Genomic DNA, 27,527 nt, shown 5'->3' on the forward strand with positions numbered 1-27,527 from the left:
AGCTATTTATTTCAGCGTATAACTCAACCACACTTGCTTTTCTTCAAGACAGCTTTGGCATGCAGCAGAATTTCATTTATCTTTCTCATTTCTTCACAAAATATTAGAAAGTGTTGAAATTTAATAAAATCAAGGCGATACACTGGAAACAACTGAATTTAGTATATCATAACTTTTTATTGCATTGAAGAGTACAGACTTCAATAGTAAGAGGAGGAAAATAGGTGGGGTTTATCAGGTCAGGAGGCAGGATTTTCTTATTTTTTGCGGTAATGGGGATTGAACCCAGGATTCCTCGCACATGCTAGGTGAGCCCTGACATACACCCCCAGCCGTTTTTATTTTAATATTGAGACAGGGTCTACCCCACTGTGCCCAAGCTGGCCTCGAACTTGTGGAACTCCTGTCTCCGCCTTCCGCGTCGCCAGGATTACACACATGCGCCACCGCACCCGGAGCGACAGGATTTTAAATGGGATTTGAAGGATTGGCACAGTTTGGAAGAAAGGGTGGGAAGGGAAATATTTGCTCAAAATGTACAACAAAGAGCAAACCTTGACTACTGACATCTCGGCGATATGAAAGGTAATTAAGGAACAACGGTGTTCCCTTGCGGTTCTGTGTGTATGACGAGGTGATGGGCAACGCTACGTGTTTGTCAACATTACCTTTTAAGGGGGTGGAGTTGCGGGTTGGTGAAGGTGCGGAGTTCGCGATCGCAGCAGCGAGGGAAAGTTTCGTTAATGAAAATACACTTATGTCGCAGACTTTGTCTATAGATTAAAAACCCACTTAATAAAAAGTTTGCCAGTGGGAAAAGTAGTTTAATCAATATATTTCGGAGACGTGGGGCAAGAGGTTTTGGAATATTCACAATGATCTGAAACTCTTCGAGGTGGAATACCTATGGTGAAAACACCATTTAACAAATAGTTATTAGAAGTCCCAAAACTTGTCGTGTATTGTGTCTCTAGAGCTCAGAACTGTGATTGCTTCACTAGTGAGCACCTCGAGGAAGCACTTTGCATATTGATTACCGTGGCCTTCGCAATTGCATAAAATTGGGCTCCCCGCGCTTGCCGTACCGCGGACTCTACCATTGCTTTCTGAGGGGGGATTTGGAAGCAGCGGAAGAAGGCGATCAGAGGGTGTGTGTTGGGCAAAGCCGGTTGCTCAGGAGGACGTTTGATTCACAGTTCTAGTGATCGGCCTGTCCTTCTCCCTCTTTCCCTTCTCTACTGTCCCTGTCCCGCCCCGGACCGACGGCGGCATTGGGCTTTGAGGTATTTCCTCGCGGAGGCAGGTGAGTGTCGGCGCGCGGGCTCCCTGGGCTTTGCTCCCCACCCCCCGCGTCTCCAGGGCGGGTGGCGGAGGCCGGCCGGGGAGGCGGCCTCGGCGCACAGTAATGGCAGCGCTGTGAGCAGGGAACGCGAGCTGACAGCCGCCACCACCGCCGCCGCCCACCTTCCTCGTCGGGGGCTTCGTCCTTCACTCCTTCGGGTTGCCTCCCCTCCCCTTGCCCCCTGCCCCTTGTCCTGCTTCCGCAGAAGGTAACCCCGCTGAGGGTTGGGGAGCCGGGCTGCAGGCGCCTGGAAACTTCCCTTCCCGGCTAATGGGTGGAGGGGATGGGGCGGAGGAAAGGAGTTGGGGGGCGACGTCGGGAGAGGGATGGATGAAAGGGGGAGGTCAAGAAAGATGGTGTCCTGTAAGTGACCTCGGCTCCTCAGAGTACTGACCCCTAAGCCCGGCCACCCCTTGGACTGGATCCCGGGCCTCGCCGACCCGGTCTTGGCCGCCCCTCCCTTGGTTCCATTTTCCTCCAAAGGAGGGAAGGTGAGAGAGTGCGTGTGCTCCTGCTTATTTACGTGCCCACACGGATACAGAAGTCTCTGTGTTGAGGTCGGGGGTGGCATCAATCTCATACATCCTTACCGCGAGTATTTTCACTTTTGTTTTCGCAGACAGTGAAGATTGATAGCTTTGGGGAGGAGTATTCTACGTGCATGCTATACCTCCTGTCTCAACACTTAGGGTCTGGTGAAATAAGATCCTTAGACTGTCTTTCAGCACTTGGTTACACACTAGGGAGTCTGGACCATTCCCTACCATTATGTGTATGCAGATAAAATCTCTGAATTGCACACTGTTATTATTATTAAGTTCTCTCTCCGATGAACTGCTATGACCAGTTGAATGGCAAAGCCCTGGAAGTTTAAATTTGAAAATAATAGTATTGACTTTGAATATGAAAAATCTTGGAATAAGACCTGTCACAAACTTATATTCATACCGAAGTATGAGAAATAATCGTTTTGTTCTGTTTCCTACACTTTAAAATCTCACATACTTTTGCAAGACCTGACAACTGAACTAATTAGTGATAATTTGCCTCTTTTGCCCTTATGCAGTATTTGGAAGACCCTTCCAAAAGGATCACAGATGAAATAATTGTACATAGTGTTTTTTTTTTTTTGAGAATTTAATCTTTATTTTATTTATTTGTTTTCATGTGGTACTGAGAATCAAACCCAGTGCCTCACAAGTGCTAGGCAGGTGCTCTACCATAAGCTACAACCCCAGCCCCATACATAGTGTTCTGAGATCTGTTTTTTCAGATGCTGTTTGAGTTGGGGGAACATTTTTATAGTATGCATTACCTTTTGAATATTAGATGTTCAAAAGCATCTGAAATACTCTTACTTTGTCCTCCATCCTCTCTGGAGATTTTCAGTGTTTTATAGATAGGAAGATAGTTTGTTCATGTCTTTCCCTTTCCTGTCATTAAGTTAAATGTCGTAGACCTTCTTTAGTTTTGCCATATTTATTAAGCACCTGGTATGCATGCCAAGAAATATCACAGGCATTAGGGATACAGAATTGCAGCTTCAGTGCTAGTTGGAGAGGGAGAGACAATAGGAAACAAATAATTCCAGAGAATAAGTGCTGTGATGGAATGAAATAAGGAGTTGTGGTTGGGAGAAGATTATTTCAGATACTGTGGTCAGGAAATACCTTTCTGTGGTGACTTTTGATCCGATGTTTGAAAAATGAGAAGACTCTAGCCTTTGTAAGTTCTGAAGGAGGAGTGTTCCTGTCAGAGGGTTCAATGAATGGAAGATCTCTGAGGTGGTATCACACTTGAGTCTAGCAAACTGAAAAGCAGCTCAATGTAGATAGATGCTGGTGAGAGAAGTTTACATCATAGCTAGAGGCTAAGTCTTATGGGGTCTTATTTTCAAAACAGTTTGACTTTTACGCTTAAAGTACATTGCAAAACTTTTTTTTTTTTTTAATAAAGAACTGGGAGTATATGGTCTGAATTAAAATCTGACTTTAGATTGGAGAAGAAAATCAGGGCACCTGTAGGAAGTCAAGTGGCCATGGAGCGTTGAGACAAGTGACCAGGTTTGGAAATATGTTTTGGGGCGAAAAAATATTTATTGACTTGTTATAGTTTGGATATGTGTGTAGTTAGTTGGAATGGGGTGTCTGCTGGGTTTCTGGCTTCAGCTGCAGGATGGCGATGCCATGTACTAGATGGAGAAGAGGTGAGGGAAACTGGTTATGTGGAAATGGAATTGGATTAGACATATTTGAGTTGGATCCAGTTCTTCCGATGGAGGTGAGAAATAGGCAATTGGGTATACAAGTTGAATTTAGTGGAAAGGTTAAGGATTCCATTCATTTTTTTTTTTTTGGCAGATGTTTTTCAAGTACCAGCTATGGACCATGTAATATGGAGAAAGTATTGAAAAATTAGGCAAAAATCCTGCCTTCATAGAACTTAAATTCTAGTGGGGAAAGATGAAGATGAGGAGTCATCATTATTAATCTGTTGGTATACTATACTGTATGGTTCGGTTAAAAATTTTATAAACATTCAAAATTTAAAATGTTCAGTTAGGTATAGAATTAAAAATCTCCCTCCACTTTCTTGTATTCATCATCCAGTTTTCTTTGGATCCAAACAATGTTAGCTGTTCCTTACATTTCTTCCAAAGGTATATTTTGTACACCTGTAAGCAAGTGTGTATATATTCTTTCCATTTTGTAAAAATGTTAGTATACTTTACCTGCTTTGTATTTTTTAGAGTATTAAATAGTGCTTAAAACTTATAAAAGAAGTTGCCTATGTACTAGCACCTTAGAAGACTTAGGCAGAAGGATAGCAGATTTGAGGCCAGCCAAGGAAATTTAGTGAGAACCTGTCTCAAAAGAAACAAAAGGGCTGGGGATGTGACTTAATGGTAGAACTACCCCCATACCCCCAAAACATTATGAAATAAGTGAGAACACCCAAAGAGAAAACAAAAGGGAAGAAAACCATAGGGTCCTCTAACATTTTCTGATTTGGCTGTCTGCCCTTTCTGAGTTTTTGATTATTTAAAGAGCTTTTCTTTATGTGGGACTGTACCAAAATTTGTATTGTTCTACATCATCTGCCATTTCTCTGTATATGCTGGAAAAATGTGATTAAAAGCAGTGTTTTCATTTATATTCTGTAAGTAAATTAATGACAGGATCAGCTCTTGAATTCTAATATTTTGAAGACTTAGGACTAACTAATGTTAAATCTTGGAAAAGCAAACAAATTTGGAATGTTATGAGATTTATAATAAGTTATTATTTTTTGGGGGGAGGTACCAGGGATTGATCTCAGGGGCACTAGACCACTGAGCCACATCCCTATTTTTGTATTTTATTTAAAGAGAGAGTCTACAATGAGGTTTTTTTTTTAATATTTATTTTTCAGTTTTCGGTGGACACAACATCTTTATTTACTATTTTTATGTGGTGCTGAGGATCGAACCCAGCGCTCTGGGCATGCCAGGCGAGCGTGCTACCTACCGCTTGAGCCACATCCCCAGCCCTACACTGAGTTGTTTAGCGCCTTGCTTTTTGCTGACGCTGGCTTAACTTTGATCCTCCTGTTTCAGATCCCAAGCTGCTAGGATTACAGGTGTGCGCCACTGCCCCTGGCTATATTTATAATAAGTTATTGATATTTGACATGTATGACTGACTTCTCTCTTGGTAGTCAGTTAATCAGAATATCTGCTCAGAGTGTCTGCTTGGGTTTGAGTCTTTTTTTCTTTTTTGGAACTGAGGATTGAACCCATGGGTGCTTACCCACTGAGCCATATCCCCATCACTCTGTAATTTTTGAGACAGGGTCTAGCTGAGTTGCTTAAGGCCTTGCTAAGTTGCTAAGGCTGGCCTCTAACTTGCAATCCTCCTGCTTTAGCCTCGTGAGTGGCTGGATTACAGACCCATTCCAACATGACTGGCTGGGTTTGAATCTTTTTTTTTTTTTTTTTTTTTTTAAAGAGAGAGAGAGAGGAGAGAGAAAGAAAGAGAGAAATTTTAATATTTATTTTTTAGTTTTTGGCGGACACAACGTCTTTGTATGTGGTGCTGAGGATCAAACACGGGCCGCACGCATGCCAGGCGAGCGCGCTACCGCTTGAGCCACATCCCCAGCCCTGGGTTTGAATCTTAACAGTATGTTACATTGCAAACGTTATCATAATTCTTGTGTTATTACCTTAAGAATTTGTAGATTCATCTTATATCACTACTTTGTATTTAGCTTTTAATTAGGAAAGTCTTATTGGAGATATTAGAATACTACAGTTCGTTTGAAAAGTTTTGAAACAAGGAGTAGTGCAGAGGTTATGATTTTAGAACTCCAACTTTGTTGGTGCATGTTGAACTCTGTTCATTGAGTCATTTGGAAGAGGAGATGTGGAATATTTTTCAATTTTGTTTTAAGCTTTTTGATGAATGAAGCCAGATTCATTGTGCTTTCTACTGAATTTGTAGTGCTTTCTATATTGGTTGATATTCTGACTTTCAATCAGTTTTCTCCACCAGAAAGTTTCTATGTAAAGTGACTTACCTTTTTTTTTTTTTTTTGAAAAAATAATTTTTTGGTACTGGGGATTGAACCCAGGGGTGTTTAACCACTGAGCCACATTCTCATCCCTTTTTTATTTTTTATTTGGAGACAGGTCTTGCTAAGTTGGTTAGTGCCTTGCTAAGTAGCTGAGGTTGGCCTTGAACTTGGGATCCTCTTGCCTTAGCCTTCCAAGTTGATCCCAAGGCCTGTACCAAGATACTCTCTGAGATTGTTCATTTTCTTTTTTCCACATTTTAAATCTTTACATTATAGTTGCACGTATCAATGGGATTTGTTATTTGTTCATCTACAAAATATAACAATAGAATTTGGCCTGCACTTCCCCCCTCCTTCTTGCCTCCTATCCCTTGGCCCCTTTCTTCTACCGATCTCCCTTGGATTTTTAGAAGATCTAGCTCTACTTTGTTTTCCTTTTTCCTCTCTAGCTTCCACATATGAGAGAAAGCATATGAACCTTAACTTTGTGAATTTTGAGTTATTATGCATATTGCTTTATGACTGAATAACTCCTTTGTGTGTCGTGTGTGTGTGTGTGTGTGTGTGTGTGTGTATCTTTATTCATCTGTTGATGGACACCTAGCCTGGTTCCATAGTTTGTCTATTGTGAATTGTGCTGCTGTAAACATGGATATGCATGTATAACTGTAGTAAGATGACTTTTAATTTTTCAGGATAAATACTGGGAAGTGGTATAACTGGGTCATATGATAGTTCCATGCCTAATTTTTTGAGGAGCCTCCATACTGATTTCCATAGTGGTTGTACTAATTTATTATCTCACCAACAATGTAAAAATGTTCCTTTTTCTCCACATCTTCTCTAGCATTTATTATTATTTATATTCTTGTGACTGATATTCTGACTAATGAGAGATGAAATCTCAGTGTAGTTTTGATTTGCATTGCTAATGAACTTGAACATTTTTTCATGTATTTGTTGTCCATTTAGAGAAGTTTGTTTTATTCCTTTGTCATTTATTAGTTGGGTTATTTGATTTTTTTTTTTTTTTGGCGTAAAGTTTTTTTTTTTTCTTTTAGCTCTTTATATATTCTATATATTGATTCTCTGTCAGAAGAGTAGCTAGCAGAGATTTTCTCCCATTTTATAGGTTCTCTCTTCACATTCCTAATTGTTTCCTTTGCTGTGCAGAAGCTTTTTAATTTGATGCTGTTCCATTTATTAACTCTTGTCATTATTTCTTGAGCTTTAGGTGTCTGAGGTTGTTCTTAATATAAGAAGTTATTTCAGTTTGATTTTTGTTATTGTTACCTTTCTTTATTGTTTTACTAGGAAATTTAAGTCAGCAGAGAAATATAATCTCTGTTAGAAAATATTGGTAGTAATTTTTGAAGCATTAGACATCAATGACAGCTTATAAGACTGGGATGGGTTGTAGCTCAGTGGTAGAATGCTTGCCTAGCACATGTGAGGTATTGGGTTTGATCCTCAGCACCACAGAAAAATAAATACGTAAAATAAAGATATTGTATTCCTCTACAACTGAAAATATTTTTAAAAAAAGATCTTATGAAGTATATGTAGTGAATTAAGCTTACTTAAACTTTTAAGTGTATGATGTTAATGTCCTCTTTGAAGATTTGAGTTATCCAAAGGATTTTTCTTTTATATGTTAACATTATATATTATTTTACTTTTTCTGTTTAATCATTGAATTACAATCTAATTGTGTATCATCAATTAGTTTATTATTTTTGTTTCTCTTATCAGCTTCTTGTACATGTTGAGGTCTAGTATAAAATAAATATTTTAAAATATTCAGTAAGTTAAGTCTTATTTTCAGGGAAGGAATGAAATATTGAATTTACCCTATGTAAATATAATGTGTTTGTTATCTTTGAATTTAGTTGAAGAAGAAAAAGTACAGGACACTTAAATGATTTTTTAAAAATTTGAAATAAATTTTAGGCTTAGAGAAAAGTTGTAAAAATAGAAATCTCAGGTATACCTTTCACCTGGCATTTCCTATTGTCAACAACTTTTATACAGTACAAAGATCAACCAAGAAATCAAATTGGTGTAATGCTGGTAACTAAACTATAGGCTTTCTTTGAATTTCACCCGATTTTCCACTGATGTCCTAGTTCCCTTTTGATATTCAGGTTCAGAAATTGCATTTAATTGTTGTGTCTTGTTCACCATTTCTGATCTGTGATGGGCTTTTCCTCCTCTTTCTTAACCTTCATGTTTATGGTAAATGCCTTGAATTATTTTGTAGAATTTCTTGCTATTTGGATTTGTCTGACTGATATTTTCTCTTTAGATAGAGAACAATTTTGGAAAAAAGTACTGCTGGAAGGATATTGAGCCCTATTAGTGCATTATATTACAGGGTACAGGATGTCAGTCTAGCTTTTTTGAGATGAGGTTCACTCTTGTTTGGTTAAGGTAATGTCATTTTTTAAATTTTTTTATTTTTTGAGATGCAGTCTTACTGTGTTGTTTAGTGTGGCCTCACACTGGGCTCAAGTGTTACTCTCGCTTTAGCCTCTTCAGTATATGGGACTATAGGTACTTGCCACTGTGCCCAGCTTCTGCCTCATTTCACCATTTATAAAATTACTATTTTTCTCCTTATAATTAATAGATACTTTGGGTGAGATTTTTTGAAACTGCAGTTATCTTTTTCTCAGACTTCTGTCCACTGATTTCAGTAGTCTTTGGTTGATATTACTTGCAGTGATTAAACTCGAAGTGATGTTTGCCTAATTTTGCTTTTCTCATTGCCTTCTATGTTTATTAGTTGGAGTTTATCTATAAGGAAGAACTGTACTGCTGAAAGTGATGTTATGCACCTATAGTCCCAACTACTTGGAGGCTGGGACAGGAGGATCTCTTTAGCCCAGGAGTTCAAGGCCAGACTGGGCTAGGTAGTGAGACCCTGTCTTTAAAAAAAAAAAAAAAAAAAAGATAAAGGAAGAGCTGTCCCTTTTCTCTATTTATTTATTTAGTAATTTTTTAATCAGCTTTGAATTACAGACATTTGTTTTATTCTGTGGTTTATGATCTAATACTATCATTATTTTGTTGCAGAAATTGTTTCGGGTTTGGCTTTTAGGTTAGCTGTTTGTCCTTTTCTTTTTTGTGTAGTACTAGGTATTTAATCAAGGGTGCTCTATCACTGAATTACACCACAGCCTTTTTTTTTTTTTTTTTTAGAGAGAGAGAGAGAGAGAAATTTTTTTTTTATATTATTTTTCAGTTTTCGGCGGACACAACATCTTTGTTTGTATGTGGTGCTGAGGATCGAACCCCGGCCGCACGCATGCCAGGCGAGCGCACTACCACTTGAGCCACATCCCGAGCCCCACACCACAGCCTTTTAAAATTTTTTGTTTTGAGACAGGATCTTACTGAGTTGCTGGGACTATTCTCAAACTTGTGATCCTCTTGCCTTAGCCTCCCAAGTTGCTGTAATTCTAGGTTTGTGCCTCTGTGCCTGGTGCTGTTTGTCCTTTCAGTGTGTCCCCATTCTCTTTTCCTTAGGAAAACATTTTTTTTTTTTTGTATGAAAGATTTAACCAGGGGTGCTTTACCACTGAGCTATATCCTTAGTCCTTTTTATTTTCTATTTTGAGAGTGTCTTGCTGAGTGACTGAGGGTCTGGTTAAATTTCTAAGGCTGGCCTCCAATTTACAATCCTCCTTCCTCAGCTTCCCAAGTTGCTGGGATTTCAGGCATGCACCACCACATGCAGCTAGCAAACCACTTATTTTCGGGCATCATAAGATATTTTAAGTTCAACTTGTGTTTTTTTTCTGCCCCAGTTTTGGAATTTCTCACTTTTCCAAGGTGCTCTGTTTTTTTTCTTTTTGGCACAGTACTGAGGATGGATCCCAAGTGTTCTTTACCACTGAGATTCATCCACAGTACTGAGGATTGAACCCAGGTCCATCTAAAGTCCTTTTTCTTTTTCTTTTTGGTTTCAAGATAGTCTTGCCAAGTTGTTAAGAGTCTAATTGACTGAAGCTGGCTTTGAACTTGAAATCCTTCCACCTCAGCCTGGCTTCCTGATTCTTTAATTGAAGAATATTATTTAGAGAGCAAGGTCTATATTTTGTGTGCTTATTGCTACTGGATATTGTTGCTCAAGGCCCTTCTAGTGGACAGAGTTAGAAATATATCTGTATTAATCTATGCATACACAAACATCTGTGTTTATTTCTATATCTTTTTCTGTGTGCACAGGCGTACATTAGAAACCATGAATTCAAATTGGCATGGTGGCACATTCGTGTAGTCCCAACTACATGGATGGCTGAGTCAGAAGAATCACAAGTATTGGAGACAAGTGTAGGAAACTTTCTCAAAATAAAATAAAAACGGTCTTGAGAGATAGATAGTTTAGTGGTAGAGCACTTGCCCAGCATATGTGAGGCCTTGGGTTCAATCCCTAGTACAAGAATAAATAAATGAATGGGTGAATATATAAATAAGCAAATAAAATAACAAGGGTTAGGGATATAGCTCAGTGCTTACCTAGCATGTAGAAGGCCCTGAGTTTAATCTCTAGTACCACAAAACAAAACCCATGAGTTAATCCTGATACCTTTGATTCCAGTCCAATACCACAGGATTTATGCTGGCTTCCCCCTTCATTTGTAGCTGCTTTTCTTTTTTCTTTTTTTTTAAGAATGTTTTTAGTTGTAGATGAACATAATACCTTTATTTTATTTACTTATTTTTTTATGTGTTGCTGTGGATCTGAGTGCCTCACACATTGCAAGCGCTCTATCACTGAGCTACAACCCCAGCCCTAGCTGCTATTTTTTTTTTTTGACAGTGGGAATAGAAAATTGTTTTCTGATTATCACAGTAATGATGTAAGTAGCAGAAAGTTACCAAAATAATGAGTAACACGATGCAACAAAAAAGTTCCCAATTAGTCCTGAGCCTTAAAAAATTTTAAGCTCTCTCTCAAAACATTTCTTTTTAATTTGGTAGAGGACTATTTGAACTGAAAGTAATGACATTTTGTCTTCTTAGTTCTAAGTATTATTTTGATTAGTAAGAATTTATTACCCAGGTATGGTGTTACATGCCTGTAATCCCAGCGGCTTGGGAGGCAAGACAGGAGAATCTTGAGATCAAAGCCAGATTTAGCAATGGTGGGGTGCTAAGCAACTCAGTGAGACCCTGTCTCTAAATAAAATACAAAAATAGGGCTGTGGATGTGGCCCAGTGGTCGAGTGCTCCTGACTTCAATCCATGGTACAACAAAACAAAACAAAAAAACCGGATCCATTTAAAAAAATTTTTTTAATATTTATTTTTTAGTTATAGGTGGACACAATCTTTATTTTATTTTTAATGTGGTGCTGAAGATCAAACCTGGTGCCTCATGCATGGTAGGCGAGTGCTGTACCTCTGAGCCACAACCCCAGCCCCCATTTAAAAATTTTTAGAGAGCACTTTGCACTGAGATTCAGATACCTTTTCAGGCATCAGCATTTTTATACATATGATCTAGATTTTAAGCACGTACAATAAGGGCAGTCTTTTTAATTTTGGTGAAATACACATAACATAAAATGTACTTTTTAAGTTGTTGATAGACCTTTATTTTATTTGTTTATATGCGGTGCTGAGAATTGATCCCAGTGCCTCACACATGCCAGGCAAGTGCGCTACCACTGAGGCCCAGCCCTAACCCCAAATGTATGGTTTTAACCTTCTTTAATTGTATAGCTCAGCGATATTAATTACATTCCCAGTGTTATCCTGACCATCACCACTATTTCAAAACTTTGTAACCATTAGCTTTCTATTTCCTCTCCCCTCACTATCTAGTAACCTCTAATCTACTGTCTTCATCCACAGGGGGTATTGAACCCAGATACACCTCAATCCTTCTTAATTTTTTTTTTTCTATATGAGAAAAAGTCTTACTAAGTCGCTGAGCCTGGCCTTGAACTTATGATCCTCCTGCTCCAGCCACCCAAGTAACTGGGATTATAGGCATATGGCACTCTACTCATGTGTCTTTATGAATTTGTCTATTCTAAGTACCTTGTATAAATACTTTCACAAAGAATTTGTTCTTTTGTGTCTGGTTTTATTTGACTTATTGTCTTCAAGGTTCATCCATGTTAGAACATGTATCAAAATTTATTTATTCTTTTATGGCTGAATAATATTCTGTTGTATGTATATACAGCATTTTGCTTATCCATTCACCTGTTGATGGGCACTTGGGTTGTTTTCACCATTTAGTTATTGCAAGCAGTACTGATGTGAGCATTGGTGCATGCATAGCCATTCCCTGTTTTCAGTTCCTTTGAGTATGTACTTAGGAGTGCAGTTACTGGGTCTTATGGTGGTTCTGTGTTTAGCCTTTTGAGAAAACCTTGAACTCTTTTCCAAAGTGGATATACTACTTTACATTCCCACCAACAATACATAAGCCTTCTGATTCTTTTATTTATTTTCATATTAGGGGTTGTACCATTTTTTGAGACAGGGTCTCACTAAGTTGCCTAGGTTGGCTTCCAACTTAAATTCCTCTTGCTTTAGGTTCCCAAGTTACTGGGATTGGGTTCCAGTTTCTCTATGTGCTGCAAAACATTTGTTGACTGGAGAACATTTGTTTTCTGTTAGTTTTTTAAAAAATAATAAATATGTAAGTTGTAGATGGACATAATATCTTTATTCCATTTATTTATTTTTATGTGGTGCTAAGGACTAAAACCAGTGCCTCAAACGTGCCAGGCAAGTGTTCTACCACTGAGCCACAACCTCAGACCTCTGTTAGTTTTATTTATTTTGTTGTGTTGGGAATTGAACCCAGGGCCTTCTGCATGCTAGGCAATTCCTCTATCACTGATCTAAATCCCTAGACCTGATTTATTTATTTTAAGTAATCACTGTCTTACTGGGTGTGAAGTGGTATCTTGTTATGGTTTAAAAAAATTTTTTTAGATGTTGATGAACCTTTATTTTATTCATTTATTTATATGCAGTGCTCAGAATCAAACTCAGTGCCTCACACATTCTAGGCAAGCACTCTAGCACTGAGCAACAACTTCAGCCTCTCCAACCTCTCATTATGGTTTTGATTTGCATTTCACTGATGACATGGACTGTTGAACATCTTTTTACTCCTTTTTGGTTATTTGTGTATTTTATTTGGAGAAATGTGTTTTCCATCTATTTTTTAATTGAGTTGAATGTTTTTGTTGTGGATGATTTGTAGGAGTTCTTTCTATATGGATTCTGGATATTAATCTGTTCTAAGATACATTTCGTTAATTTTTTTTTTGTCATTCTGTGGGTTGACATTTTATTCTCTTAATAGTGTGATAGTGTTTTTTTTTTTGTTTGTTTGTTTGTTTGTTTTTAAAGGCAGAGTCTCACTATATTGTCTAGGCTGGCCTTGTCTGGGTTTAAAGGAACCTCCTGTTTAAGCTCCTGAGTAGCTGAGATTTTAGATGTACACTACTGAGCCCAATTTGGTAGTATCCTTTGATGCATGAAAGTTCTTTAGGTTTTTTTTTTTTTTTTTGGTACTGATGATTGAACCCCGGGGTGCTCTCAACCACTGAGCCACATCCCCAACCCTTTTTTTATTTTATTTAGAGACAGGGTCTCACTGAGTTGCTAAGTGCCTCTCTAAATTGCTGAGGCTGGTTTTGAACTCTTAATCCTCCTGCCTTTGCCTGACCTAGGATTACAGAAGTACACCACATTACAGGACATTCTGACGAAGACCAATTTATCTATTTAATTTTCTTTTTTTGCCTTAGGCTTTTGTTGTTAAGAATCATTGCTAGATGATTTTCCTTTGTTTCCTTCTGAGAGTTAAAGTTTTAACTCTTAGGTTTATGTATTTGATTAATTTTAAATTAATATTTACATATAGTGTAAGTTAAGACAGGATAGTATATTTTGCATGGATTTTCAGTAGATGGTTTTGTGTTGTCACTTACAAATAGATACTTCAAACTTTGACTAGCTTAGATGTTAAATTTTAGAAAGCTAGGACAAGGGTAGTTATAAGGAGAGAATACTCAAGGACGATGAAGGAATTAAGTAGCATTCTTTTTTTCTTTTTCTTTCTTGTTTTGAGGCGATGGGTTTGGGATTGAACTCAGGGGCACTCAACTGCTGAGCCACATCCTCAGTCCCATTTTTGTATTTCATTTAGAGACAGGGTTTCACTGAGTTGCTTAGCGCCTTGCTTTTGCTGAGGCTGGCTTTAATCTTCTTGCCTCAGCCTCCCCAGCCTCTGGGATTACAGGTGTCACCACCACACCGTTGTATAGCATTCTGATTAAAAGGTTTGCATTTCTTTTGACCCCAAACAGATAAACATCAAAATGAATTGCTTGTACCTATCTTGGGGCTGCATACCTGTTATCTCAACAACTTGGGAGACAAGTCAGGAGGATTGCAAGTTCAAAGCCAGCCTGGACAATTTAAGGAGACCCTGTTTTAAAATAAAAAATATTAGTTATATAAATCGGGGGTAAAGTGCCTTGGGTTCAGTCTCCAGTACCATTAACAATAATAACCATAATGTCATTGCTTGTGAGAGAAATGAAATTAAGAAAAAAACTTCTTTTTAAAAAAAAAATTTTTTTAGATGTTGATGAATCTTTATTTTATTCATTTATTTTATGTGGTGCTGAGAATTGAACCCAGTGCCTCACACATGCTAGGCAAGTTCTCTTCCACAGAGCCACAACCCAGAAAAAAATTTTTAATAGGAAATGTGCTGTGAGCATAAAGTAAGAGTGACCACATAAAGATTTCATCTAGGTATGGTGAAATGCTCTTGTAATACCAGCTGCTTGGGATGCTGAGAGGCAGGAGGACCCGAAATTCAGAACCAACCTTAGCAACTTAGCAAGTCCCCCAGCAACTTAATGAGACCCTGTCACAAAAATAAAAAATAAGGGCTGGTGTTGTGGCTCAGCAAGCACGAGGCCCTGGGTTTGATCCTCAGTACCACATACAAATATATAAAAGTATTGTGTACAACTACAACTAAAAAATAAATATTAAAAAAAAATAAATAAAATGGACTGAGAATGTGACTCTGGTTTAGCACCCCTGGGTTCAGTTCCCCAGTATGAAAAAAATTAAAAAAAAAAGATTAGCAGCAGTACAATTTTGATCTTTATTATTGAAAAGCATGAGTGGGAAAGTAAAATCTGTAGAGAAGAATAGAAGATAATGCTATTTTATCTTAGCACTGCTGGGTAAAAAATAGTTTTACATTCTTTATATGGAGAAATGCAACAGCAACTAGCCTAGGGTTATAGCATAACTGACAACCTATTTATATTATTAGTTTTTAGATCCACTACCTTTTTTTGAGAACAGCATATTTTTCTTATGGTTTGTTGGCATCTAACAGAATCTTCTTGGACCACCCTTAGATAACCAGCTCTTGAGTAGCACATTATTCTAGAAGGCTGCATTATCATTTATTTCCTCTGAGCCAACTCTAGTTTCTAACTGGCAAGTAATAAAAAACACAGGAGAGGTCCCTGAGTAAGAGCCTTATAGAAAAGTCAGATAGATCTGGGTACAAATTTGCAGGTTTGCTAATTAATAGCTATATATAAATGCCTGTTTCTTTATTCATTTTTTTTTTTTTGCAGCATTCAGGATTGAACCCAGAACGTAGCACATGCTAGGCAAGAGCTCTACCACTGAGTGAACTGTACTTCCAGCCTAGTCTGTCTGTCTTGTCTATCTCTGTCTCTGTCTCTATTTTATTAAAAAAAATTTTTTTGATGGGGTGGGCAGTGTAGGATATCAAACCAAGGGTTTGTGCTTCCTTTGCATATGTTTTACCTTTGAGCTACTTACATCCCTATCCTTTAGCTACCCTTCCCCTCCTTATTTTTTGGTACCAGGGATTAAACCCAGGGTTATCTAACTACTGAGCCATACCCCAGACTTTTTTTGTCAATTATTTAGAGACAGGGTCTCTGAGTTGTTTAAATCCTCTCTGAGTTGCTAAGGCTGGCTTTGAACTTATGATTCTTCAGCCCTCAGCCTCTTGAGCCGTAGCGATTACAGGTGTGTCCCAATGTGCCCTGTCTTTAGTTTCTATCTTTAAAATGGGTAGAATAATAGTAGTCATCTTAGGGTCATTATGAGAAATTAATTGAATAATGTTTTCAACTTAGTTTCTGAAATATATGTGGTTGCTATGGTTGCTACTATTACTGTTACCATTAACAACTTTGTAACTGGACATTGCCATGCTGATGGTGAAGAATGGGTAGAGTATGTCCTGCTTCATGTCCCTCCTGTGAGAGAATTAGTGTATGTCAGATTTGTTTTCATGACTTAACTTTGTTGAATTACCTTTATCCTTTATTGTAAGGGACACTGAGTGAAAGGAGAGAGATTTAAAGTGATTGTGTCCATACCGGAGGCTGGTATTTTAAAAAGAGGGTGTCAGCAAAATTCTAGAGAAATAATTGATATATTCCTGGCTTAGCTGTATCACTTTTTAAATTATTCTTCCATGTGTGTCTTCTATAGCAGTGTTCGGCATAAGTAGGAATTATTGTATTACATAGAAACTGGCATGTAGATAAATTTGTCCAGAACAAAGTTGAAAAGTAGTAATAATAAAAGCTAATAAGAATTGGAAGGTGAGGCACGGTCAGAATTTTGTTACAGTCAATAAAAAACAACCAACAAAAAAAGAAACTCTCTGTAGTGTTGTTCTCCTCCCTCCAAAAAAAAAAGCGGCATGCATGACAGAGTAGGCTTGCCTACCCATGAGGGGACTCTGACAAATTCAAGTTCTCTCCTGGGATCCAAGGTACATACATAGTTTTTTGTGGTTCTGGGTTTCAATCCATTCATATCTCCACCCCTTTTTTATGTTTTATGTTGAGACAGTTGCTGAGACTGACCTGAATCTTGGGCTTCTCCTGCCTCAGCCTCCCAAATCGATGGGATTAAGCTTTGTTTCTTTTATGTACTTTATTATCTATATTTATGAAAATGTTGATGATGATGAAAAGATTTTTTTAACCCTCTTATTCTAGAAAGTTGCAAACATACACACAAAAATGAATGATATAATAAACTACCATATACCTGTCATTGAATTATCAACTCATGAATGTGCTGTTTAATTTCTTTTTTAATATTTATTTTTTAGTTGTATTTGGACACAATCTTTTTTTTTAATATTTATTTTTTAGTTTTCGGGGGACACAACATCTTTGTTTGTATGTGGTGCTGAGGATCGAACCCAGGCCCCTGCATGAGCTAGGCGAGCACTCTACTGCTGAGCCACAATCCCAGCCCCATGTGCTGTTTAATTTGAAGCCAATTTGAGAATATTATTACATCTGTAAATATTTAGAGTGTGTCTCTAACAGATAAGAACTCTCATTTTTAAAAAAGACTCAATTTTTATAAAAAATATTAATTTCTTAAGGTCATTAAATGTTCCCCCAGTTTATATTTAGTTTTGATTATTATTATTGTTATTATTTTGGTAATGGGATTGAACCCAGGGCACTTAGCCACTGAACCACATTCCTCATCCTTTTATTATTATTATTTTTTATTTTGAGATAAGGTCTCATAATTTGCTTAGGGCCTTGCTAAGTTTCTGAGGCTGGCTTAAAACTTGTGATCCTCTTATCTTAGTCTCCCAAGTTGCTGGGATTACAATTATGCCTGGCTCAATTTTTAATTTTTAATTTAGCAGTGTTGAGGATTGAATCCAGGGTCTAGAATTTAAATTTGGTTTATATTTGGTTTCAAATAAGGTTAGTCACTGTGATTGATTACTGTGCCTTTTTATTTTCCTTAATTTGACACTCCTCATGTGCATACAGTTTATCTGTTAAAGAAATCTGATTTTATGCAGTAGTTTCATACATTATGGGTTTTACTAGCTTGCAGGTTGAAACATAACACTACTTTCATATGTAATATGTATAGCATAGAAGGCATTCAGATAGTCTTTAATAAATGGGAGTTGTAGATAATATTATTGCAATTTATCAGTAAACACGTAGCAGTTCTAACATAGCCTATGTTCTCAAACCTTTAAACTTTTGAGAAGACTCAATGTCATGTCAAATGTGTTAGAGTATATCTGAGCACAGCCAAACAATGAAATACTATAAGATTGAAGAAATTATTTATATATTAATATGGCATACTTTCTCCAGAATAGTATAGTGCCGGGGCTGGGGATGTGGCTCAAGCGGTAGTGCGCTCGCCTGGCATGCCCGGGTTCGATCCTCAGCACCACATACAAACAAAGATGTTGTGTCTACCGAAAACTAAAAAATAAATATTAAAATTCTCTCTCTCTTAAAAAAAAAGAGTATAGTGCCATGTATATGTGTGTGTGTGTGTGTGTGTATACATATATATATATATATATATGTATATACATATGAATGATACACACTTCTAGGAATACAACATTTATTGCCTCTTATGTTGGGATAAGTTGACTAGGCCATGAGAATGGGAAGGAGACTGAGCTTTCAGAATTTTACACTAAGGGACACGAGAATGTACCTTTTCTCTCATCCTGTCCCATCAAATTGCTCTAAAATTGTGAGTAGGATTTGACAATTTACTTCTTTAATGTACAGTAGTTTTACTGAGTTATACTTCACATAGAATTCAGTTTTTCCATTTGAATTATGCAGGTCAGTGGTTTTTAGTATAGTCATAGAGTTGTGCAGCTTTCATGGCAGTCAGTTTTGGGATATTTTCATCATTCCACTAGCGGTAACTTCCCATTTCTACTAAGTCCCGTAGGTAACCACTAATCTATTTTCTATATCTGTAGATTTGCCTATTCTGTATATTCTTTATAAATGGAATCATAAAATTGTGGTCTTTTGTGACACACTTCATTCACTTAGTATAATGTTTTTAGTTTTTTTTTTTTTTTTTTTTTTCAATACCAGGAATTGAACCCAGGGCCTTCCACATGCTAGGCAAGGGTTGGTTCTACTACTGTGCTACATCCCAGTCAGTACAGTGTTTTTGAATTTCATCCATGTTGTACTATACATCAGATTTTCATTCCTTTTTATTACTGAATAATAATCCTTTGTATGGATATACTGCTTATTATTTATCCATTTACCACTTAATAGATACTTGAGTTTTTACTTTTTGGCTTTTATTAATAATGCTTTAGAAACATTTTGTTCCAGTTATTGTGTAGACATGTTTTCATATTTTTTGAGTATGTATATACATAGGACTGGACTTGCTTAAGCTTTGAGAAGCTTAACTTCTCAAAGTGTAACAAGAGTTACATAATTCTTGTTTATGTAATTCACTTTTGTAACTATTAAACTGATAATCATGAATATTTAGAAGTGATGCTGTGAGAATCTAATTCAGTGTTCTCAAATGTAATAATTTTACATATATATATATAATTAATGTTGGTGTAATATTTTCTGGGAAAAATTTATTAAACATCCATTTTCATATACTTTATTTTTATACATATTTAGTGTCTGTAATGTTCATGGGCCTTAGCTTTATGTGACAAAATGTTTAAAAACTCTCAACATTGCAAGAGTAGAACTCAAAAGAAAGCTAAAGGATATTTGAACTTTGCAGATGCTTAATGGGACACAGTCTGATTGGGATGGGAAATCAGATGTTGTCTCTAGCAAGGCACAAGAATGAAGAACAAGACTCATACAGTCATACACCCTACTACTGTTTCAGTTGATGATAGACTACATATAAAATGGTGGTCCCCTAAAGATTATATTGCCTAGTGACATCATAGCCATCTTAGTTTGTATAAGTATACTCTGATATTCACACAACAGAATCAACAAAAGATATTTCTCAGAACATATCTCTAATGTGAGTGTATGTTTTCCTGAGTTGTCTAACAGCCTGGAAAGTGGAAAATAGTGCAGTTGTTTTGGTTCTGTTTCTTTCTTTGCCATATCTGTTTTATATCCTTATGTAAATTCTCCATGAATACATTACCTAAACAACTGCAAGAAAATGAAGAAACTGAATTGTTTATTTATGAGCTTTCTAGTGGGCAAGGAGAGAATATAAACTTTCAGCATACTTGCTGCTGTTGGTTTATCAGTAATTAGCTGATAGTCTGGTGCTTTTCTCTTTGGCATCCAGATTTTTCTACCCCTCCAAGCATGGATTATTACTGCTTTTGTACCCATTCTACCATCTTGGTCTCAGCAGGAAAGTGTCAGAATGGGTCAGTAAAGATAAAGGCAGTCTCTGCAAACATTAAAATAATTTACAAGCATGGTGTAATATCCCATGTTTATTTGGTACTGGGCTAGGGTTTTGCACATGCTAAGCAGGTGCTTTACCAATGAACTACATCCTCAGCCCTTTTTTAAGATTTCATTTTGAGACAGTCTTTCTTTAAGTTGTCCAGTCTGGCCTTGAATATGGAATCCTCCTGCTTTATCCTCTCAAGTAGCTGGGATACAGGTGTGCACTTCCTTACCTGGCTAATATCCCATTTTTATAAGGAGAGAAAACAAATGTGAAGGAAACATTGCCAGTTTTGTGGTATACACACAAACACACACACACACACATCCCAAAACAACAATAAAACAACCAATCCCTACTCGAGAAACAGATAATTTTGTTTGGAATTATTAAATGATCTATTGAAGGTAAGCATTGTGTTCTCATGGTGATAAAATCTTTAGGGGATCACCATTATATATGTAGAGCATTGTTGACTGAAATACAATTATGGGGTGAATGACTGCATGTGAGTCTTGTTTTTCATTCTTGTACCTAAATAGGGACAACATCATAGCACATAAACAGAGCAACTTACTAAGCAAAAGTGAGTCCAAGAAAGTTTTTTTTTTTTAAATATTTTTTTATTATTTTTTAGTTGTAGTTGGACACAATACCTTTATTTCACTTATTTATTTTTATGTGGTGCTGAGGATCCAACCCAGAGTCTCGCAAGTGTGAGGCGAGCGCTCTACCACCGAGCCACAACCCCAGCACCCAAGAAAGTTTCTTAAAAGCAAATGGGCTTGGATTAAGTCTGTACATCAGTAGGTGTTAGGTGAATGGGTGGAGGGGAGTGGTAAAGAAAAGAGAGATTTTAGGAGAAAAAAAAATAATAAAGGAATAATATATAGGAATGATATATGTGTCAGCCTGGTATATTCAGTGATAGCTAAACAAAGAGAAGTCACTGAATTGTGATGCCAAATGGGATCCCGTGAGAGGAAGCTGTAAAGGTGCTTTAGACTGAGGTCAGATTATGGGAGTTTGGTGTGTCACAATGCAAACAGACCTAAATGCTGTATATAGTGTGCAATATCAAATGGCTTTATGTAGGAGAGTGACTTTGTTAGCTTTCTGGTTTAAGTAGGTTATTTTTGTGTCTTTGATAAGGGCAAGATCTGAGGTGTTAATCTTGAGCTTAAAGTTTTTGTTTTTTTGGGACATTGTGATGCATGCCTTAATTCCAGCTTCTTGGGAGGAAGCAGGAGGCTGGGGCAACCTTTTGTTTCTGAATCCCTGTAATCTTCAGAACCTAAAAGGGTGCCTTGCAAAGAGTGTTTCCTAAAAATGAATAGCAGTATAAGAGTTGAGAGCACAGGCTCCTGAATCATGATGCCATTATTACATAGTTCTGTGACCTTCAGCAAGTTTCTTAATCTTTCTATGACTCAGATTTCTTATCCAGAAAATAGGGAGAATAGCAGTACATACTTGTCAGATTGTTGGGGGACTTAAAATGTTTATTAATACAATGCACTGAGGATAATACTTTTGACTCATAGTAAGCACTACATAAATACTAACAACTGTCACTATTTCTGCCAAGAGCTTGATCCCAGAGCATATATAGTTTACACAGCAATGGATGGATTTAGGAAACACTTAGGAGCACAGTAGTTGGATAGGATGTGGTAGATAAAGGAGAGAAGGTGTTAAGATTAATTCACAGATTTAGAGGTAAGGAAACTTGTTAAGTTCTCCCACCTCTTAACCCAAACACACAGTGAGACCTCTGCTGATCCATTCTTGATAGTACAGGTATGAGATTAAGGCCAGGAGGTAAACTTTGGTTTGTTTCTGTTTCTCTGATGTGGTGAGAAAGATTTAGAATCTGGCTTGAACCAAGTTTCTATAACCTTGGGATACCTTTGTTCCAGAAACCAAGTAATTGCTAAATATAACTTGTCTACCAGGCAGGAGTCTTCTAGCTTTCCTATAGGCCCATCAAATGTACTTGACTCTGGAGTTCCATGCTAGAGATGTGCTTTTTGTTATAGGAGTGGGGACCACATACCCTAAGAAACTGAGGAGCTTTAAGAACTTTGCTGCAAACCTGATATTTCTTTAAAATCTTTTTTTAAAATGTTTTTTAGTTGTCAATGGATCTTATATTTATTTGTTTATGTGTGGTGCTGAAAATGATCCAAGTGCCTCACATATGCTAGGCAAGCACTCTACCACTGAGCCACAACCCCATCCTCTCTTTAAAATCTTTTAATCTTAAAATTTCAGGTAAACTTTGCATTTTACTCCACCATTCATTTGTTTGTTTTAATATAAATGTCAATTTCCTTCCTCATCATACCTAAACTGATGTTCCAGGAAGATAAACCCTTTTATTTTCTTGTGTCTTCTCATATTCCCTTGTGTACAGAACATCCTTAAGTTTAAGGAGGGTGAGTCACAAGGATTTGTGGCCAAAACCTTTTTTAAATGTCTCCTGCATATTTCCCATGATGGGAGGTGTTTTTTTTTTTTGGTTAATGGGGTCCTAACTTTTACTCAGAATTATTAAATTATTATTTGTGAATTATTTGTGAATCTTTGAAATGGCACCTTTGATCATTCTACAAAATTCCTAAATGAAAAGACAATAGCCAACATTTTTTGTATCCTTACTGCGTTCCAGTTTCTATTTCTACTCCTTTCATATATCATGCAGTTTAAATATGTTGTGCTTTAAAAACAACTATTAGAGATGGTAGAATTCATGCTATTATTATTATTTTTTATCAACAGATTTCAACACTAAACTTGCACAATGTCTTTGAAACCAAGAGTAGTAGATTTTGATGAAACATGGAACAAACTTCTGACTACAATCAAAGCAGTTGTCATGTTGGAATATGTCGAAAGAGCAACATGGAATGATCGCTTCTCGTATCCTTTTAGTAGCATCTTGATAAATGTTCTAAAATTAATAAATTTACTGAAAAGTGGAAATAGATTTAAATTTATTGAAATGGGAGAACTTCCTCTATAACTCTTTCCAAATATATTATCGTTTACCTTTCCAAGTTTATCACCTCTTTTGTGGCAATCAGTATTTTATAACCTTTCATTTAACAAATACTTAATGAGCATTTAATAATAATTGATTGATTGATTTATAGTGGGGCTTGAACCCAGAGGTGCTTAATTACTGATCTCATGCTCAGCCTTTTTTATTTTTTATTTTGAGACAGGGTCTCACTATGTTGCTCAGGGTCTCGCCAAATTGCTAAGGCTGGCTTTGAACTTGAGATCTGGCTGCCTCAGCCTCCTGAGCCACTGAGATTACAGGCATGTGCCTCTGTGCCTGGCTGCAGTGATACATTTAATTATATGCAGTGGTGAATATTGTGAAAAAGGCTTAGAGTACTGTGTGCATGTGCCCTTTGTCTGTAGAGTGGTCAAGGAAGATCTCCCCAAGGATAGTGACACTTGGGCAGAGATTAAAAAAGTAAGGGAGCAAGAGACACATGTAATCTGAGGGAAGAGTGTTTATACTAATTAGCCTTCCATTACTTTAACAAAATAGTTGAGATAACTTATAAGGAAGAAAGGCTTATTTTGACTTATGATCCTCAGAGGTTTTAGTCCATGTTCTCTTATCCCTGTTGCTTTGGGCCTGTGGTGGTGAGAGGTAAATATATCATAGTGGAAGCATGTGTCAGAAGAAGCTGCTTACCTCATGTCAGCCTGATAACAGAGAGGAGAAGAAGCTGGAGTCTTAGTTACCCCTTCAAGGGGGCAGCTTCAGTGACTAACTTTCTCTGACTAGGCCCCACCTTTTAAAGGTTCTTCTACCTTTACTCCCAGTACTGCCACAGGCTAGTGACCAAGTCTTCAACTTGTGGGCCTTTGGGGGAACATTTATCTAAATCATAGTAGTGTTCTTAGGAGAAGGTGAACAGTGAGTTTGACTGAGATGGAAACATGTTTTTAAATTGGATAATTATCTCCATTTTATATAAAAATACAGATTTGTGGTTTCCCTAGAATGCTCTGTAAGCCACTATCAGTGCATTTCTATGTGACACCAATCTGTAGAACCTAACAAGTACTCCCTTTTTAGCAATATTCTGGGGCTAAAGGATTCCCCTTGTTACATGGGGCATCTTTAGAAGAAAAGACAGTGATTCATCTTGTTCTTAGTACCTCTCAATATTAAGCTGAATATTGATGCAAAAATAGTGAAGTTGTTTCAGACCAACAGGAAACCATTTAATTTATTACAACTGCGGTTCTCAGTGGGGAACATTTGTTAGGTAGGCCATCTGTGTTCTGGACACTGAAGATAATTCAGATGTTTCTGGAAGGTTTTATAGTTTAAAGAGATTTACATGTTTTGAGTTATTTGATACTCAAACAAGTCTGTCAGATCAGTGGGAAAATATAACTACTGTCTTGATGAAACAAAGGAGGAAACTAATCTAAGAGATAACTGAGGGATTTGCCAAGGGTCATGCAAGTAGTAATTGATGGAGCACAGAATTCAATACAATATTTTAATATCCAGTTCTTTTTGCTTTTCAGTATTTCTAAAGGATAATTAGTATGAATTTTGCCATTGAAGAGCTTATTAATTGAATTAATCTCTTAGATGGCTAATTTTTCTGTGGAACATTATGGGTTGTTGCAAAGCAGGAGTCTTAGTGAAAAGAAATATAATTATTCTTTATTGTACAGAATATATAATTAATTGGTTGGTTTATATGTGGTTTTAAAATAGATGACTTCCCTGGATAATGACCTTTCAGTCACTGTTATTTTTAAGGTGTTTATTGTTTATTTCATATAAGATGTTCAATAGAATATTGACTTGATTATGAATTTTCTCCGTCTTTCTCCAAAGTAAAATATTATAGTAAAATTAAAGAATAGAAACTTTGGAAAACAAAGGGCTACGTTTTAATTGTTCTAAGATAAAATTCCCTTGTTTTCTATTACTTTGTCTGAGAATATAAAATGGACTTCTAATACTTTAATATCTTAAGCAGAAATTTTAGAGACTGTGAAACTTATTATTATTTTGAAAATGAAAAAAGCCTCCGCAGATGATGTCATCATACATGTTAGTATTTTGATCTTTTAGAAAGCATTTTTGGTGATATAAAATACAACACATATATGGAAAAATTCACTAAAATACATAGACAGTTGAACAAATGTTATAATGCAAACACTTGCATACTACCACTCAGGTCAAAAGTAGAATATTGTTAGCTTTCATCAACCCTTCTTAAATCATGGGCTCTATCAGTTCACAAGTGCCCTCTCTCTAGGAGATAACTAGCAAGCTTGACCTGCACCTATTATTTACTTATTTATACAACCCTAAAAAATACTGGCCTATTCTTTGTTTTTTGAATTTTATATAAGTGGAATCATACTGTCAACATTTTTTGTGTGTCATTTTTCTTTCAACATGTGTATAACATTAATTTGTTACAAACGATCTTGTATGGGATGTATTATTTGTCCCATTTTAGGGTTGAATGTGATCTGAAAAGGGTGAGATGATTTACTCTTGGTGTAGGATTGAGGTAAGAAGGCTGTCTGATCTGCTTGAAATGGATATTAAGGAAGCTTGATCTGATAACTGGAGTGTTTAACATGCAAATGCATATTGAATCCATAAGCTCCTTGAAAGCAGAGATTTTTTTTTAATTTTGTTTTTTGGTGTATGTTAGGAATTGAACCCAGGCTTTCATTAATGCTCAGCATGCACTCTTCCATTTGCTATATTTTAATCCCTCTGTTCTTTTATGTTCACTGGAATATTTCCAAAACTTGGTACATATAAATATTTAAGCAAATATTTGGTGAATGAATAGATGCTATTAACTGTCATTAAGCATACTGTACAGATGAAACAAATAACATTAATATTTGGCTGGTTAATAAGCAGGATTCTTAACACTAATCCTTCATAAATGGTTTTAGGTATATAGGCAAGGCATTCTGATAAATGTTTATAGAAAATTTCTGTTTTTTTGGGCATGGTGGTGCATGCCTTTAATCCCAGCGGATCAGGAGGCTGAGGCAGGAGGATTGTGAGTTAAAAGCTGGCTTTGGCAAAAGCGAGGCACTAAGCAACCGAGTGAGACCCTGTCCCTGAATAAAATTCAAAAATATGGCTGGGGATGTGGCTCAGTGGTCGAGTGCCCCTGAGTTCAGTTCCCAGTACACCCACCCTCCCCCCACCATCTGTTTTCTGTTAATGCATAACAAATTATCACATCTTTAGTAGTTTAATAAAACCCTTATAAAAGATTTTTATTATTTCACAGTTCTGTAGATCAGAAGTCCATAATAGGACTGGATTCTCTGCTTAGAATATAAGGCAGAAATCAAGGAGTTAGCTGGCTATAGTATCATCCAGGGGTCCTCATCTAAATTCATTCTTTTTGTGTGTGTGTGTGTGTGTGGTACTAGGGATCAAACCCAGGGATTCTTTACTCCTGCACTACATCTCCAGCCCTTTTTATTTTTTATTTTGACCCATGGTCTTACCAAATTGCCAAGGCTAGTCTTGAACTTGCAATCCACCTGCTAAAGCTTCCTGATTCCCTAGGAATACAGGTGTGTGAGACTGCATCTAGCAAACTCATTCTTGCTAATTGGCAGAATTCAGTTCCTTATAGTTGCAGGACTAAGGTCCTCATTTCCTTTTTGGTTGGGAGTTATTCTTAGTGATATGTGTTCACTTTTAGTTTTTTGTGTGTGGCCCCACTCCATTTTCAAAGCTAATAGTGTCATGTCAAATCTTAAAGTGCTTTTACTCTCAAATTACTGTAGCTAACTTGGTATATAGTTAACTTGAGGTGGAGGTGGAAGTGTAGCTGTGTGTGTGTGTCGGGGGAGAGGCGGGGAGGTGTCTTCTTTTAAAGGGCCAGTGTAATTAGGTTAGATACTCCAAATTGTCCAGGACAATCTCCATATTTTAGGATTAACTGGTTAGTAATAATTGATTGCAGCTAAGTCTCTTTTACCACATAAATAACATTTGTATGTCACACTCCCTGATATTAGGGAAATCCTGGGAAGGTATTTTTAGAATACTGCCCATCACAGTGATGCTTCGTAATAAAAGTTTTGTGACAGCATTGGTGCTTTCTCTAGGCATGTTTGGAATCTACCCTTTTAGTTTGTCAGGTGCTTTCCTCCAGTAAGAGAGACTAGATGATGATATACATTTACTCTATTTCACATGGTTGGAATTCTTTGGCTCCTTTACTTTTTTATTCTTGATTTTCTGCCTTTTAGTAGTTGCTAGGACAAATTCCCATGTCCTAGTTGTACAATGTACCTGTATTACTAGTTAGGGATGTTA

At 36.9% G+C, this 27,527-nt stretch overlaps 1 protein-coding gene across 3 annotated transcripts in view; it reads left to right on the forward strand.

Annotated features, from left to right (window-relative positions):
* Positions 1–519: 519 nt before the first annotated feature.
* Positions 520–27,527, forward strand: part of Cul2 (cullin 2) — a 103,967-nt gene continuing 76,959 nt past the window's right edge. The window contains exons 1-2 of one of the 3 annotated variants that reach the window (XM_076872824.1): positions 520–585; positions 22,949–23,089. In XM_076872824.1, the coding sequence (XP_076728939.1) occupies positions 22,971–23,089 (119 nt within the window). In that variant the 5' untranslated portion in view covers positions 520–585; positions 22,949–22,970. Of the gene's footprint in view, positions 586–1,134; positions 1,304–1,381; positions 1,551–22,948; positions 23,090–27,527 lie in introns of those variants that run through there. The other 2 variants (XM_076872823.1, XM_076872822.1) reach the window with 2 other exon arrangements.

This window comes from Callospermophilus lateralis, chromosome 13, assembly GCF_048772815.1.
Source record: "Callospermophilus lateralis isolate mCalLat2 chromosome 13, mCalLat2.hap1, whole genome shotgun sequence".
NCBI classification, from domain to species: domain Eukaryota; kingdom Metazoa; phylum Chordata; class Mammalia; order Rodentia; family Sciuridae; genus Callospermophilus; species Callospermophilus lateralis.